The sequence below is a fragment of the Setaria viridis genome, chromosome 9 (genome assembly GCF_005286985.2).
Source record: "Setaria viridis chromosome 9, Setaria_viridis_v4.0, whole genome shotgun sequence".
NCBI classification, from domain to species: Eukaryota; Viridiplantae; Streptophyta; class Magnoliopsida; order Poales; family Poaceae; genus Setaria; species Setaria viridis.
This window is the reverse complement of record NC_048271.2, coordinates 41,865,309-41,880,587: the sequence shown is the minus strand read 5'-3', so window position 1 is coordinate 41,880,587 and position 15,279 is coordinate 41,865,309. Positions and strand designations below refer to the sequence as shown.

The following is a 15,279-nucleotide window of genomic DNA, read 5'->3' as shown; positions in this document are numbered from 1 at the left end:
GTGATAAGAAGTCCAGGAAGGTGAAAGAGAAAAGAAATAAGAAAGTTGAGGAGGAAAACCAAAGGGAGTGGGAGGGGAATAATAAAAAGAAAGAAAAGAAGCAAGAGGTGGCAGAACAAAACGAGGGTGTGAAGGGCAAAAATATCTATCCTCAGTTCTTCAAGAAAATATGTCTGAGAAGCCAGTTGAAAAATTGGTATGTCTCTTTATTATCTCAGGAAAACTGAGGTTAATTCTTAACTAGTCCTTTTTTACCTAAGAATGCCTTGCTTAATTATTTCATTAGCACCCCTATTTTGCTTTTATTGTTTATTATAAAACTAGGAATTCAATTATTGACTGTCACAAGAGATATAATAAATGTTATACTCTATTAGCTTTTCCAAACCATATATATTAGAAATTATTGTATGCAAAATTTTACTATTTATGGTTGTGATTTTGTTAATTGTATTTGTTAAGACAGATCCTTTCATGTAATTGTGGAGTTATAAGAGAATATTATGAAGTTGATGATGCATTCACATATGACATCCAAGATATATTATACTTAGCCTCATTTTCATTTAGACAATCCATTGCACCATTGTTTTCTATTTTTTCATTATGTATTTTTCATTTTATTGGCCATTGGAGTGTTTCTACTGATAAAAAAATTCTTGACCCTTGTGGTAGTGTACAGTACACAACTTTTAGTCACTCTACCTGAGTGGATAGACAAGCAAACTCTTATGCTTATAAATGTTAATCTACTTCAGGGATTGGTATAAAGTATATTTTAAACATAGGTATGTACATAAAATGTACATCACTACATATTGTGTTATAGAAATTTGCATCAGAACTAGCATCTTTGTATACTCTACTATTTTTGACCTATGATACAATTATTGCATTTTTAAATGAATTGCACGTAGATGAAGCAATCGTATTCATCATTTTTTTTGCATTGCATTTAAAATCATGTCTTGCCTATATTTTTTTACCCTTTGCTTTGGGGAAATTTTTCCAAGGGACACTAAAAAGCTGCAGCTTGGTCTCAAAGGCCTTCACTCATCGAATGTTTCCTAGAGGGTAATAAAATATATTTGATTTTTTCTACGCGATGTCTTGGAGACAAAAATTACATTGTACAAGTTTTTCATCTAGGACACCATGTAGACAAAATTATCATATTTTTAAGTGTTCACAAAAAAAACGATAAGTATGTGCAATGTCCTAAGAAGCAAACAACATTATTTAGTTGCTTTTAGACAAATTCCATTACTTTTCTTTTGGTTTTGAGACAAAACATAATGGTGATTTATTCTATCTTTTGGACTATCACATATAAATAGTAGAAGTTACTTGTATATTGAAAACTAGCTATCTTCTTCTATTACTCATTTTATAGCTTAGTGCTGAGAATTCAAGCATTCATCTACACTATTTAAACATTATTCTCCATTTATTTTTGTAGAGAATTGTGGCGGATCCACCTCGGATCAGCTTGATTAAACATGGTTAAGTCGCCTAATACGCGACACTCATGCATTAGTCAAGTTGACACGAAGTGCCGTCGGATTTCATCCGATTTAACCACTTGAACAGGACCAAATTAGCAAACTCACACGAAGGTGAGCGGTTCCAGAGAATACAACAAGTCCACTGAGTTAAACAATTTGACCATTTCGTTCAACATTAAAAACAAATATCAGAGTTTTACAAGGTTCAAAGGAAACGACAGAAGGTAAAACAACAAGCGGAAGCTACTTCGTCAGGGTCGGACATCCCTGGTGAGGCCAACCGGGACGTCAGTGATCCCTCTCCTCGCCGTCCGAGGAGGGATCCCACTCAACCGTCCAACCCGGAGGGAGTTGGGGCGGCCAAGTGCCAACAGAAGAAGGCTCGGGAGCAGCAACTTCACCTGAAAGAGAAAAGCCACAACAAGGCTGAGCTACTAAGCTCAACAAGACTTAACCGTCAGGAGTAAAGCTACTCCACCACTCTAGACATGCAGGGCTCTTTTGGCTGAGGGGTTTGTTTGCCAAGAAGCACTAAGTAGATCCCTATTTCAAAGTTTTAGCTCAGATTCTAGGTTCATTAACCGGTCTAAGTTAGCAACTTACTCTAGACAAACATAGAACCAACCAAAAGGTATATATATCATCATCAAGACCATGTCATCATCAGATTCCTTTATTACTCAGGGTAGCATAGCGATCAAGCAGTCTCAAACTGTGAGAGGCAGACGAATCGATTCGAGTTCTTTAACCATGCATGGTGAACCTAACCTCACGACATCCGCGCACCACCGAGGGTCGCTTCCTGTGTCGGCCTTCCCCATCAATTCCCTAACCCGTGTCGGGCCCATTTCCTTTGGTGCAAGGTTCCACAGACCCGGCCTCTGCCGTCCTGTGACCACGCTTGCCACCACGTGCAGCAGCAGGGGAAACTCCGTTCCAAGGACAATGGGGCGACCGCTCACGTCTAGGTTCAATCCGGTACTCGGCTTCCTCATCCCATAATAAGTATGAGGTTAGTACTTTCAAACACTTGATCACGAACACTACCACTGTCGGGCCTTAGCAAGTTTCATAGACAGACGGGGCGATCAGCCGACCACCAAAAAGTTACCCAAACCCTGCCCTGTCCATCGTCCTTATAGTTGTAACAGAAGGAGAACCAACCAACTCCTACAACTCGCGAGTGACAGGAAATCACTCGGCTTTTACCGCTTCCTATTTAAGCAAAGCATCTACTCGGTCCAACAGCTAGTGTTCAGATCAAGGGATCTAAGTCATGCATCTACGGTTCCAAACAACTCCTATACGTAAATGCACAAACAAGATTAAGAAGGCATGCGCAAGTTTGGGGAAAACTGGGTTTATGCTCCGGGGCTTGCCTTCGAACGAGGAGGAAGGGAAGGGATCTTCTGCTTGGATGGCTTCGGCTTCTGGGGGCGGGAGCTCTGCTGCAGCTTCGTCCTCGGGCGCCGGGTACAACTCGTAGAAGCCGTCAGCGAGACGCAGCTCTACACGAATGCAATGCAAGGATTAGCACTTTAGACGGTTATTTCAACAGCAACTCTTGCAAGTTCTAGCTCAACAACTTTGTAGCATAGCTACAGAAAGAGTGAGAAAGTTCGCTTGGGTTGGAGAAGAACAAGGTAAAAGGGTCGGATGGGAAGAAACTTATGATCAGACCCTTAAACTAGAGGAATAGATGTGCTGGGGTCCTCAGACTTAACGTAGAGGAGTCCCCAAATCTTTACACATATACCCTCGGGTCTAGGAAAAGGATACAGCCGAGCCCTCGACCGAGGCGGAGAAAGGGTCGGCGAAACAGACAGGATCGGGCGAGGCGGAAAAGGGGTCGGACGAGGCGGACAAGGGGTCGGCCGCTTACCTTCATCTTGCAGGTGAAGGTTGGGGTCGGAAAAGAGCATACTTGGGCGGAAGAATTAAGGCTTGGACAGAGGCGAGGTCCGGCGGGGTTCCGGCGGCAGCGGTGCTTCTTGTGGACCACAAGCAAGCTGTTGCGCAGCGCGGAGGAGCAAGCGGCTAGGTGGATTGGGGAAAGTGGTGTGGAGCGAAGAGGAGAGTTCCTCAGGGACTTAGGCGGTAGCGCTTTGAGCACGAACAAGGAGCAAAAGCGGGAGGGTAGCGATGGCGAAGGGGACTCCGGCGGGGCTCCGGCATTCCCTTTTATAGCCGCGCGGAAGAGAGAGAGTTGGAGCGGCACGAGGACCGGGAAGAAACGATGGAGTGCGCTGCCGGGGCGGCGATTGAGCAATGAGGGCGGTGGAGCAGGACTTCGGGGATGACACCAGTGGTCATTGGGCACCGAAGACAGGGCGGCGCAGGCGCGGTTTTGCCGGTGGTTGAGATTTGGCGAAGGCGGGCGTCGTCGTGCGGTAGATCTGATGGAAGTGACCAGGGGAACGGCGCTAGAAGCGAGGGCACACAGGTGAGAAGACAGGCGGGCTGTGGTCATGCGGGCGAGCGCGGAGCAACAGATTGTCGGGGGCGTAGCTCTGACAGGGCGGAAAAGGAGCTGTCGCGGCCGTGGTCTGGGTTGGCGGAGGAGGAATCGTCGCGTAGCGCGGACCGGGGTGGCGCGACTGTGGAGGGGCGACGGAAAAGATGGGCGGCATCGGGCTCTGCATCCGGGGGTCCGGCGAGGTGATGATGGGCGCGAGCAGCGAGGTGCTGCAGAAAGGGTTGCAGAGGGCTTCCGCTGCGATTGGGGAAGGGGGCGCGGATATCCATCCGGTCGCGACCGGCGACGGGGTGGAGCGGCGGGTGTCGGAGAAAACGAGCCACGCGACGGAGAAGCTCTGAGACGGGCATGCTACTCGATTGCGTCTGTCGTGGGAGATCTGGGGAAAAGATTTTGTGGGTCCACCGGTCAATCTCGGATGGTCCACTATTCAGATAGAGAGAGAGACTGCTGGGAAGACTTAGAAGGATCCGGCGGTATGGGTTTGGGGTCGGCGGGGTCGGAACAGGGAACCAGCTGAGAGGGGTCGGGTCTCAGGGGTCGGGACCGGGCTGGAGGTTGAGTACTTAAACTCGGGAAAGCTGAGACAGGGGATTAGGGACTCAAATTAAGATTAACTAGAAGATTTTTGGGGTCGGTCGTCACAAGAATACCCCAAGCATTCAATAAATTCATGGAGAATGAGCCTCTTGGAGTGGTTTCCCTAAAAGGCCCAAGTGGAAATACATGGCATGCAAAATTAATTCTAGATTCTGAAGGGTTCTACTTCACACATGGATGGAATGAGTTTTTCATTGATCATAACATCAATCTTGGTGAATTTTTAGTATTTGGTTATGATGGACACTCACATTTTTCAATTAAGGTCTTCGATTTAACAGGTTGTGAGAAGCAATCAACATTTCTTTCTTGTCCTAGCAAGGATGTGACCAAAGAATGTGAAAAAGGCTTAATGGGCATTGATGCAACTAAGACTTCACATTGTCCTCATGAGGATTACAAGGGGCACAACACAATGGGTGGTTTACAAGAAGATGTAGATCATGTGAGCAATTATGTTGCAAACACTTTAGAGTATAAGGGTAAAGGTGAGAGTATGGATGTAAGGGATACTTTGCAACATGGTGAAAGGCAGTTGCAAACACTTTAGAGTATAAGGGTAAAGGTGAGAGTATGGATGTAAGGGATACTTTGCAACATGGTGAAAGGCAGAACATGGACATAGACACACATGATGCATCTGATACATCATTTTTCCCTAAGTGGGATTGAAAAAACTAGAAAATTGGATATCCTAGAAGAGTTCTCTGGTTCCTCACAGAGGGCAAATGATAGATTGTTTGGAGCTTCATTTTATAATAGGAGGAAAGGTAAATAATCAATAATCTTATTTATTATGATTTTGGTTTAAAAAAAGCATTTGATAGTGATAAAAACTACTTTTATAGTGATAACATGAAGATGATCTCATGATTATTTTCAGGTGTTATTTAGTACTCACCTCTTTTAATTGTACTCATGCCATAAATTCATGGTATTCATGTAATTGCTAGAAGGTGAGAGTTCATACTCAAATATACATACCATAGAATTTTATTTATGTTTAACGTTATTTCACTTGGTAATTATAGTCTATAGATTTCTAAAAATTTTCATGTCTTGTTGTCAAGCTAACTTGCTCATGTCATGTGCATGATTTTTTTATTGCACATATTCCAATGGAACTAAATACAAAAGTCAAATAGAATTCCCTCTTGTAACAAATCTATGAAGGATGTGCCTCAAAAGGGTAAATACAACCTTTTATTAACTAAATTGTAATTATTTACTATTATTTTTGGATATAAAAATTGCAACAAAATATTATTTAAAAGTAGAGATGCCATCAACGTATTATTGAAATTCGGGTGTTGCTAAAAACATCACAAGAAATAATGAAACTTGGTCCTGCCAACTTATTGATTTTGCATGGAACTAATTATTTACACATTGAATATAATTTCCATGGGAAATTTGTGTGGAACTTTGTGTGTACCCCATTGGTTGGTGGTACATGCACAAAATCTATTAATGGGGCACACACAGTAATACAAATGTTACATCATAAGTAGAAAATTCAGAATGGTATGTGGACAATGTTTTGAATCTAAGTCTAATGGCATGCTCTTGAATTAATTTTCTTTTATTTGTATATCTACACACTATCTTAACTCTTTGTTTCTTTTGTAACTTGTATCACATGATCTCTTAGGATGAATGCGGAGAAAGTAAGTCCCTTCCAAAACTTAGCAAGAATGTGACACTACTTCATGATCCTCAAGGAAATGTACAACAAACAAGGATCTAGTGGTGCCTTCTCTAGTAGGATTGGTTGCATTTGCTATTGGCAATAATCTAGAGAAGTATGCTTTTGTATTTGAGCTCATTCAAGGAAACAAGTTAAAAGGGCATTTTAAGAAGGATCAATATTCTTGCTACAAAGAGCTTTTTTTTGAGCTTCTATGGAAGGTTGAGAAATAATACTCAAACAAGTGAGGAATTTATGCTCTATAATTGATGTAGCTATCGACTGGATACATCAAAACACTCACCATACTCGTAGTGATATTTCAAACCTGTAAACAGTTTATCTGAATTAGTTGTTTGTCTTGGTCCATGCGCATTGACACTATATAAAAGTAATGTTTTATCTATTGAAATGATGCATTGTACTAGATTTTTTTTTTCATAAATTGCTCTTGAGAATATATTTATGCACCTAGTTAGTCCAATTGATATGTCATTTATTTGTTTTCTTTTGAACCCATCATGTCTCTTAGTAGTTTGAGTTAAAGACTATGTTGGAAGCTTAAAAAGCAACATAGCAAGGTGGAGAAAGGTAGGAGTGATTTATACCAAACCTTAAAAAATCTTTGATCTAAAGCTTTTTAGCAAGGGTGTGTAGCCCTTCATATTTTTAGACTGAAGGCATTCGTCAGGCTTTATTGAAATCTTAACATGGCATATTCGGTCTTACAAGCTGGAGCTACTAGCGTCAACAGCAATGCACAATTTAAGGTTCCTAACTTGACAACACTACACAAAAGGACTATCTCCACATTACACTAGCTCAACTAAGAAACCAACTGTCATACCATTAAAAACTCAAAAGTACCAAGACAAAACAAAACCAAAACAATAACATTTTCTTTAGGGCCCTATTACAAAGGATAACCACTAACAGAGAGTGGTGGCATTAGGGTGCCTCTTGCACACTCATCATCAACTTGTTGCTCATGTCTTCAATCCCAAGGGCATCTTTTTATCCCATGAGTGGCTTCCACATCTTCTACAAGTTTGGACGATGATCTACAACAGGTGTGTACTGATGTGCAAATAAATATACTCAAGCCATGTTTTTACGTCAAGAATATAGTTATCATAGATAAAATAATCTATCAGATGATTTTAACATGAATGTATTTTTGTAATAAATGAGGTTTATTATAAAGAAAACTATTTCATCATTCCTCACCAAACAAGTGGGCCAAGTTTAAATCTAGAATCGAATAATTTATCATGACTAAACTAGACCTAAGCATGGATTGCGCTAGCCTGAATAAAAATCTTATTTACTTTGTGGCTAAAATGGCTACAAAGGCGAGCGGTGATTGGGTGAGAATACAACTTGTTACCAAACCTGTAGGAGCTAATTAGTGTGATGGGACTCACCAAAATCAAGCCATGGGTGGCCTTGGGGTCATTTTTTATTTTTAACCGAAGTTAACAGTGAAAGTCCCAGTCCAATTTTATATAATTTTTTTTATTCCAAATCTGTTTAATTCACTTTCACGGGGCATGCTTATGCCTAGACTACTATGTGCTTTAACCACTAGGCTATAGGTCCTTTCGGTATAGGCTAAACAGGTGGTGGGTGGTCTAAAGGCCCTCCACAATGTGTTGCCAGAGTGATGCCTATAGAGGAAAGAGAGGATTTGAGCATCACATGGCACACTGTAGCAAGCAATGCTATCTCCATGTGGTGCTAGAAAAAATAGGAGTGAGGCGAGTACAGTCTATAGTGCCAAGGGGGTGTTTGGTTCAACTTGCTTATTTTTAGTCCGTGTCACATCGAAGATTCGAAAACTAATTAAGAGGACTAGATATGAGTTAATTATAAAACTAATTGCTCAGATGAAATAAACGGCAAGACGAATTTATTAAACCTAATTAATTCATTATTAGCAAATGTTTACTGTAGCAACACATTGTCAAATCATGGACTCATTAGGCTTAATAGATTCGTCTCGCCGTTTAGCCTCCACTTATGTAATGAGTTTTATAAATAATCTACGTTTAATACTTCTAATTAGTATCTAAACATTCGATGTGACGAGTGCTTAAAAATAAGCCAAAGTAACCATACGGGTCCAAGTACTGATCAATAGTAAATTTACATGTTGACGCTGCTGAGGTACTCCTCCACAGCGAGGAATAGACATAACACTGTGTATTTTATTTCACGTGGGTCCCAGCAGTGCTTAAATAGCATCGGTGTCTAAAATTTTACACGCTGCAACTCTTCAAGATTTGATGCCCATTCTAACTGTGAGGTCTATATTTTTTTCTAGCATCATTTCCACGCTGTGGAAGCCCTAAGGGAGAGGCTCATATCTAGTACAGATGATAACATACAGGTTCTCGCGACATGTGTTCCTCTATCATTTTCTTCTCTCTCCCCTAGCCTTCCTTCTCTGCACATGGTATTATTCAGCTCCTCTTTTGCGGCACAGGCCCGTCAGAATCCAGATCAAGCTCAATGGCATAGCAGCACACATGAACCACACCCTCTTGAGAATGGAGTTCCATGTGTCTCCATGCTCCTTTATTCTCCAAATTCATGAGCTTTTATTTTTTTAGTAAATATTCATGGCTAAGAAATTTGAATATAACTCCATACTAAATTATGAAAAGTCCCATTTTACAGCCTTTGAAGAGAACTTCAAATGCACCAGCGAGTGGAGGTGTAAACTACTTTCAACCCATTTTCATATTTTTTTATGTTTCAAGGAAGATAGTGTTTGATTTTTCATATTTTTTTTATGTTTCAAGGAAGATAGTGTTTGATAGAGTGGAGGTGTAAACTACTTTCAACCCATTTTCATATATTTTTTTATGTTTCAAGGAAGATAGTGTTTGATTCGTCCTAAGATAATGTAAACGCAAAGGGAATCAAATTACGGTGTATTTGACGGCGGAATGAGTGATTACCCTTTTATTTGGTTGCACTCTGGTAACGTAATCAGATTACGGTGTAGGTGTTGTATCTGATTGTGATCGGGGAGGAGGAGTAACAAGCTTGTATAAATATTATTTAGGTAAGAGATTCGATTACAGTGTCAATTAATTACAAACTGTCACAATAAAATATATATAATAGGATTCGTTACCTTCAGAGCGATCAGATTACGTTACAGTTGAGGTAACCCAACACCATCGAAGATTCAGTTGGCCTTAAACGTCTCGTTACTGTTCATCTGGTGCGGGAAGGAGAACGGCCTATTGGATCTGATCGAGCACACGTCTACTCGGCTCTGACTCTCCACCACGACTCCACGAGCGATCAAGCGGAGATTGGATCAGTAGATCTCACTCCGCCTGCGCTTTGCTTGCGTCCAACTCCCCCCTCCGGCGAAACCCCACTCCAACGCGGGATCAACGCGCCGCCGCCGCCGCCGCAACAAAGCACCTGCCCCGCCAGCGGAGCGGTGAGAGTCGGGTGAGGCGGAGATGCAGAGCGCCACGCGGCTGACGCTGCTGCTGTGCGCGGCGTGGGCGGCCACGGTGCTCTACGGTGAGATGGGCGCCTACTGGGCCTCCTACCTCGCGTGCTCGTGGCCCTCGCCGTCGCCGTCCTCCTCGCCGCCGGTGAGTGCGTGACGCCGCTGATTTGGGCGCGGTGTGGGGTTCTAGCTGTGGCCTGTGGGTTTTCCTAGTATTTTGAATTTTTGGTCTGGATCCAAAAATTAGCACCGCCTGGATTAATAGGGTATCGTAGAGCACGCTCATGCTTTGCATAGGCACACACTTCAATCTCTCCCAGACAGAAAAATAAAAAGTTGTCTGGTATGCCGTCCTGAATGAATTCTCACGTATTGAGCCTGTGCAGCAATGCGATTTTACTGGCTTGTTAGATTTGATAAGGCATTGCTTTTCAGTGTTTTGTTGGCTTTCTCATAAATCATGCTAGGGTTTGTAGTGAAACTGCATAATGGAATTTTCCTTTTGGGTACATTCCATCTCCACCACTCTTTATGGCTAATCCTAAACAATTCATTGGACACAGAGTAGTAAGAGGGGCTGGTAATGGTGGTTTTGATTTTATCATTCAGTCAGAAATTTTGCGTGAAATCTTTGTTATGTCATGACCATATTACTTTGCATGAAATTTCAGTCGACCAGCAAGTAACAATTTTGCATGATGTCATTGTTATCTTACAATCATATTTCTCCCTTGAACTTTTCTTCGACAGAATAACCATGTGAAGGTTGCTGTTGTTGCTGATCCACAGGTGAGTTCCTCTGCTTTTATAATCTCCTGCAACTGTGCCGTTAACTCAGTAATAGTATAAAAAAATTGTTTGAATGTGTGTTGCTCCTTCCTGAAAAAGATTTTCTTTTGCAGCTTATGGACAGCACGTCCCTTGGTCTTCCATCAAGCTCAATTGCTCTCCAAGCTGCTGAGTTTTACACAGATTTGAACATGAGAAGGTCCTTTCAATCTGCTATACTGCCATTCAAACCTGATGTGGTCTTATTTCTTGGTGATCACTTTGATGGAGGCCCATACATGTCCGATGAAGAGTAAGGCACGGATACTGAATTCTAGTTGACCTTTTAATTGTTACAAGAAGTTCACTTGTCAACATTAAATCTAATACTAAGTTGTACTATGAAGTTTGGAACTACTATGTATGCTTGAAAAGATGATGATACAATTTAAAGTGATTTAACTGGAATATGTAGTGCTTAAAATCAATTATAATGTATAATATCTACAGGTGACCTATTTGACTCTTACCATTACCAGCAACTAGATGTATTATTAACTCTTCCTACACACAGTTCACAGGTATAGGTAGTATTTATGCCTGTGCAGGTACAGGCATACTGTCCTGAATGAATTTTCATCTATTTGACTCTTACCAGCAACTAGATGTATTATTAACCTTCTTACGAATTGGAAAACCCAAAACACCAATGATCATGATTACTGTTGTGTCATGACTCATGATGGTAGCAATTTAACCCAAAATAGACTTGAACTTGTATATATTAATAACATGTCATCATCTTCTTGGGAGGAACTATTCTATCCTATGTCAACTTAGAACTGGTCAGGAAAAATGATAATAAAAACATTTTTTTGTCATGTAGCAATACTGATTGTGCATATTTCTTTCTAGCAGTCTTGCTTCTCATCCATGAATAAACCCCAGAAATTTTGCTTGTTCTTGTCTCCATCCTCATTCTGTTATGTTCCCCCACTTATTTGCCAATTGCTCAAAGCTCCCAGAATTAATTTTTTTCATGCGATATAATGTTTCCTCCATGTGATGACCTTGTTGATACTTCATATTCTTTCTGTTTGTTTTGTTATTTTTCTTCATTAGTTTTTTCAGTGATATACATTTTGTTACTTTGAGCATAGTCCATCCCAGAATGATCAATTCGTTCTACATTTCACTTTGTAAATTTCCCTCTAATCTGTATTCCAAACCTTTCAGGTGGCAGGAATCATTATTTCGATTTAAGCATATATTCAGCCTGAATGAACAGAGGTCAAACCCACATGTCCCAATCTACTACCTTTCAGGAAATCATGATATTGGTTACTCAGCATTTTTCTCTGTTCATCCTGAGGTGATTAACTGCAGTTGTGTGTGTTTTTTCCCTGAGCAATCCATTTACTATTTTCTTAAATCTCATGTTGCTAATTTTTTTAAAAGGTATTTTAGCAGGCATACAGCCATACACCTCTAGACAAAACTAGGCTTGTCATTAAGATTCTAAGTAATTTCTCATCAAGGGACCAACATACTTCTGGACTTGATCCCTGTTGCTCCAACTCTGGTTGACATCCCTTACATGAATTTGTACTTCTCACCGAGGGCAGCAGATTCAGAACTTAAGTTTGCAAGATGTTGTGAGCTTAGTGTATTGCTTTGTTCATTGCTGCAAATAGTGCCTCTTTTTTCAATCATTGCGAACAGCTGCTCCACTCTGTCCCTATTTTTGTCTTAGCTGGTCAGTAATTCATGGCTTTGCCATATTACTTAGAGACGTTTTAGATATTTAACAATGTTCTCATTACGATCTGAAGTTAAACCATTTCTCAAATTTGACTTGACTGACCATAATTGGAATAATATAGATCTTACCAAAATTAGTGCACGACAATATCTACCTTAAGTCTAGTTATGATTGTGACATTTTTGTAATTGTGTAGAGTTCACGAGAAGACAAATCTTTTCATACAACTATTCATGTTTTTTTTTTCATGTAGGTTCTCAGTCGGTATGAAAAAGAATTTGGATCAAGAAACTACCAATTTTCTGCTGGGAAGGTGGACTTTGTTGTCATTGATGCTCAAACACTTGATGGTATGTTTCTTTGCCTCCACTATGAATTACAGCATTAATGAAATCCACACTGCTAGTACAAACATTCATACTTTAGAAGCTATATATATGGTTCATTTCTTTATGACCAATGATCTCAATTCTCAAGTTGTTCCCTGTTTCCCTCTGGTGCTTCTGGTTTCTACAGCTAACAAACTGTTACTACTTTGGTAGCAGGATCTAAAAAGAGCAAAGAAAGGTCCTCCTCTTGGGAGTTCATTAAAACTCTATCTCCAGGTATGGTATTATACAGATGATTGCGCACTATATACAAGTGCTGTCCTCTTGACTATTGTTTCTTCACTTTAAGGTAATGCATCAAACCCAAAGGTTCTACTAACACATATTCCACTCTACCGACCTGATAACACTCCTTGTGGCCCACATCGTTCTTCACCTGTCATAAATCAGGTATTCTCTTGTTACCACTAATTGTGCTTACCTGTGCTATTAAAAGGAATTCCTTGAATTATGCCACTTTTGGCCATAAGGCTTACATTGTATCATGCACATTTTAATTGTCAACACAAATATTTTTTCATATGTAGCACAATTGCTCCAGATTTTTTTTATAATATTATGCAAGTTGTGACATAACCAATTCAATTAACCACATGATGACATGAACAGTTCTGATTGTTTTTATTCTGCTGCAGAGGGTATCATATGCTGCCTTAGACCAAGGAATCACGTATGTTCTTCTTTACACTCCATTGTTTATTGGTTTCAAGTTCAATTAATGTTGTATACAAAAATGATAATCATTTCACTTGGAAAAGTACGATCGTTGGTTTAACTTGTGATTTAGTTTTGGGCTCCACTTGCTTATCTTCTTCTCTGTACAAGAATTTCTTATGTGATTAATTGATACTGAGGTCTCTTAGAGGCTGTTTGGTAGCCAGCCACAACTTGCCACGCAGCAGTGTGGCGGTGCCACAGCTTAGGCGCCGAAAATTGGCACCACTCTGCGGCGGGAGTGCTTTGTTTTATCTGTGGCTGCCGAATCTTTTGCTCCAACCAATCAACAGCCATGCATGTTGTGGCGCGCCGCATCTTGGCGTGGCAAGTCAAGGCTGGGAAGCAAACAGCCTATTATTTTCACATTCTGGTTTTTCTCAATGCATTTTCTGTAAAATTACTTCTGGTCATACCAGTTCAAAAACTACTATTGACTTTCAGAACTTGTTCCAATATTGGCCAAGCAATAATGAGTGACATAAGACAACCTTTTTGTTGCAGCTACCAGAATTATCTAACTAAAGAGACTTCTGACCTTTTACTAAGCTTATTGAAACCGGTAAGCTTCATTCGCTGTTTGAAGAGATTTGCATCAATGTATCCATATCCCCTAATCTGTTTAATGCCACTATAGGTCCTTGTGCTCTCAGGCCATGACCATGACCAATGCACAGTTGTCCACTCCACTCCTTTTGGGCCAGTAACAGAGGTAAAAGAATTGCAACTTTCTGGCGCCACATGTTCCAAGTTTCGCATCTAATGGAGCTTTTAATGTCGCAGCATACACTGGGGACAATAAGTTGGCAGCAAGGAAATCTCTATCCATCTTTTATGCTGCTATCTGCTGGGCCCAAGATGTCACAGAATTCAACTGATCTGAAGCCTGAAGTCATGACGAACCTTTGTTTTCTGCCTAAACAAACCCATATTTATATCTGGTAATGGTTTTAACAAACCTTCTGCTTGTTCTCTTTATTAACTGACCGATTTACAGTGAAACTATATTTATATTTTTGTTGTTTGTACAGGTATATCTGCCAGTTTGCAGTGACCATCCTTCTGCTAGTCTTCTGGCCAACCAATGGTATCAGTTCTGTTCCTTGCATGAACACATTCGTAAGCTTCATGAGGTCGGTGGGTGCTGAACTGTTTTCAAGAACCAAAGAAAAAGATGACGAGGAAGATGGTGAATATGAAATGGTTTTTGATGCGGAAGGGTCCATGCACCTCGTTAAAAAGGCTGTGGCAAAGGCCCCAAGTGCTAGCTCAGACTCCAGAACTGTAGGACGGTATGTGCATCTTGGATGATGCTTACAGATATTTTTCCCAACTGAATCATTCTTTCATTTGATTGTATGCTTTCCCAATGCTCATTGCAGTGGAAGTGTGGTTGCAAGGGCAGCAGCGGGAAAACACCAACTGGAGCCCGATTCGTCTATTCTTGTCGAGATGGGTTCCGAGATGACATCAGAAGATGGAGCGAAATTGGCCCGCCCTAGCAAATCAAAAGTAAGGAAGGTGCTCCAACGGCTGTTCCGTGTCATTCAGTCGATAGTTGTCATTGCCGCCCTGAATGTCCCCCTGTACATGATGCTTCTGTTCAAGGACTGGATTGACCATTGAAGTATGTCAGAGCCTAGTCCTTCCAGTAATTCAGTAGATTGATTGATATCTATAGAGCAACTGCACATGCAAAAACTAATTTGGTTTTTGCTGAGGAGTGAAATAATATATCTATTTAACCTGGGCAATCATGTTCTTGACTACGTACAACCTTTCGTAGTTGTCAGATGGTAAGGCTTTCCGTTGGCTTCACATGGATCATTACTTGACGACCACCAATTATTCACTAGGATTTTTTTTTTTGGCTATACTTTATACTGGTAACGTAGTGTGCGAA

At 40.8% G+C, this 15,279-nt stretch overlaps 1 protein-coding gene across 2 annotated transcripts; it reads left to right on the top strand.

The window, feature by feature from the left end:
- The first annotated feature begins 9,497 nt into the window (after window positions 1-9,497).
- Window positions 9,498-15,130, top strand: LOC117839695 (uncharacterized protein C630.12). 2 transcript variants are annotated; one of them, XM_034720088.2, is made up of 13 exons: window positions 9,498-9,888; window positions 10,494-10,532; window positions 10,646-10,824; window positions 11,748-11,883; window positions 12,527-12,623; window positions 12,816-12,878; window positions 12,952-13,052; window positions 13,298-13,332; window positions 13,881-13,938; window positions 14,014-14,088; window positions 14,160-14,317; window positions 14,408-14,668; window positions 14,759-15,130. In XM_034720088.2, the coding sequence occupies exons 1-13, from the start codon at window positions 9,751-9,753 to the stop codon at window positions 15,000-15,002; spliced, it is 1,584 nt and encodes a 527-aa protein (XP_034575979.1). In that variant the 5' UTR covers window positions 9,498-9,750; the 3' UTR covers window positions 15,003-15,130. The 2 variants fall into 2 exon arrangements, with proteins under 2 accessions (XP_034575979.1, XP_034575980.1); XM_034720089.2 differs by having other exon boundaries at window positions 9,499-9,888; window positions 12,819-12,878.
- Window positions 15,131-15,279: the final 149 nt, after the last annotated feature.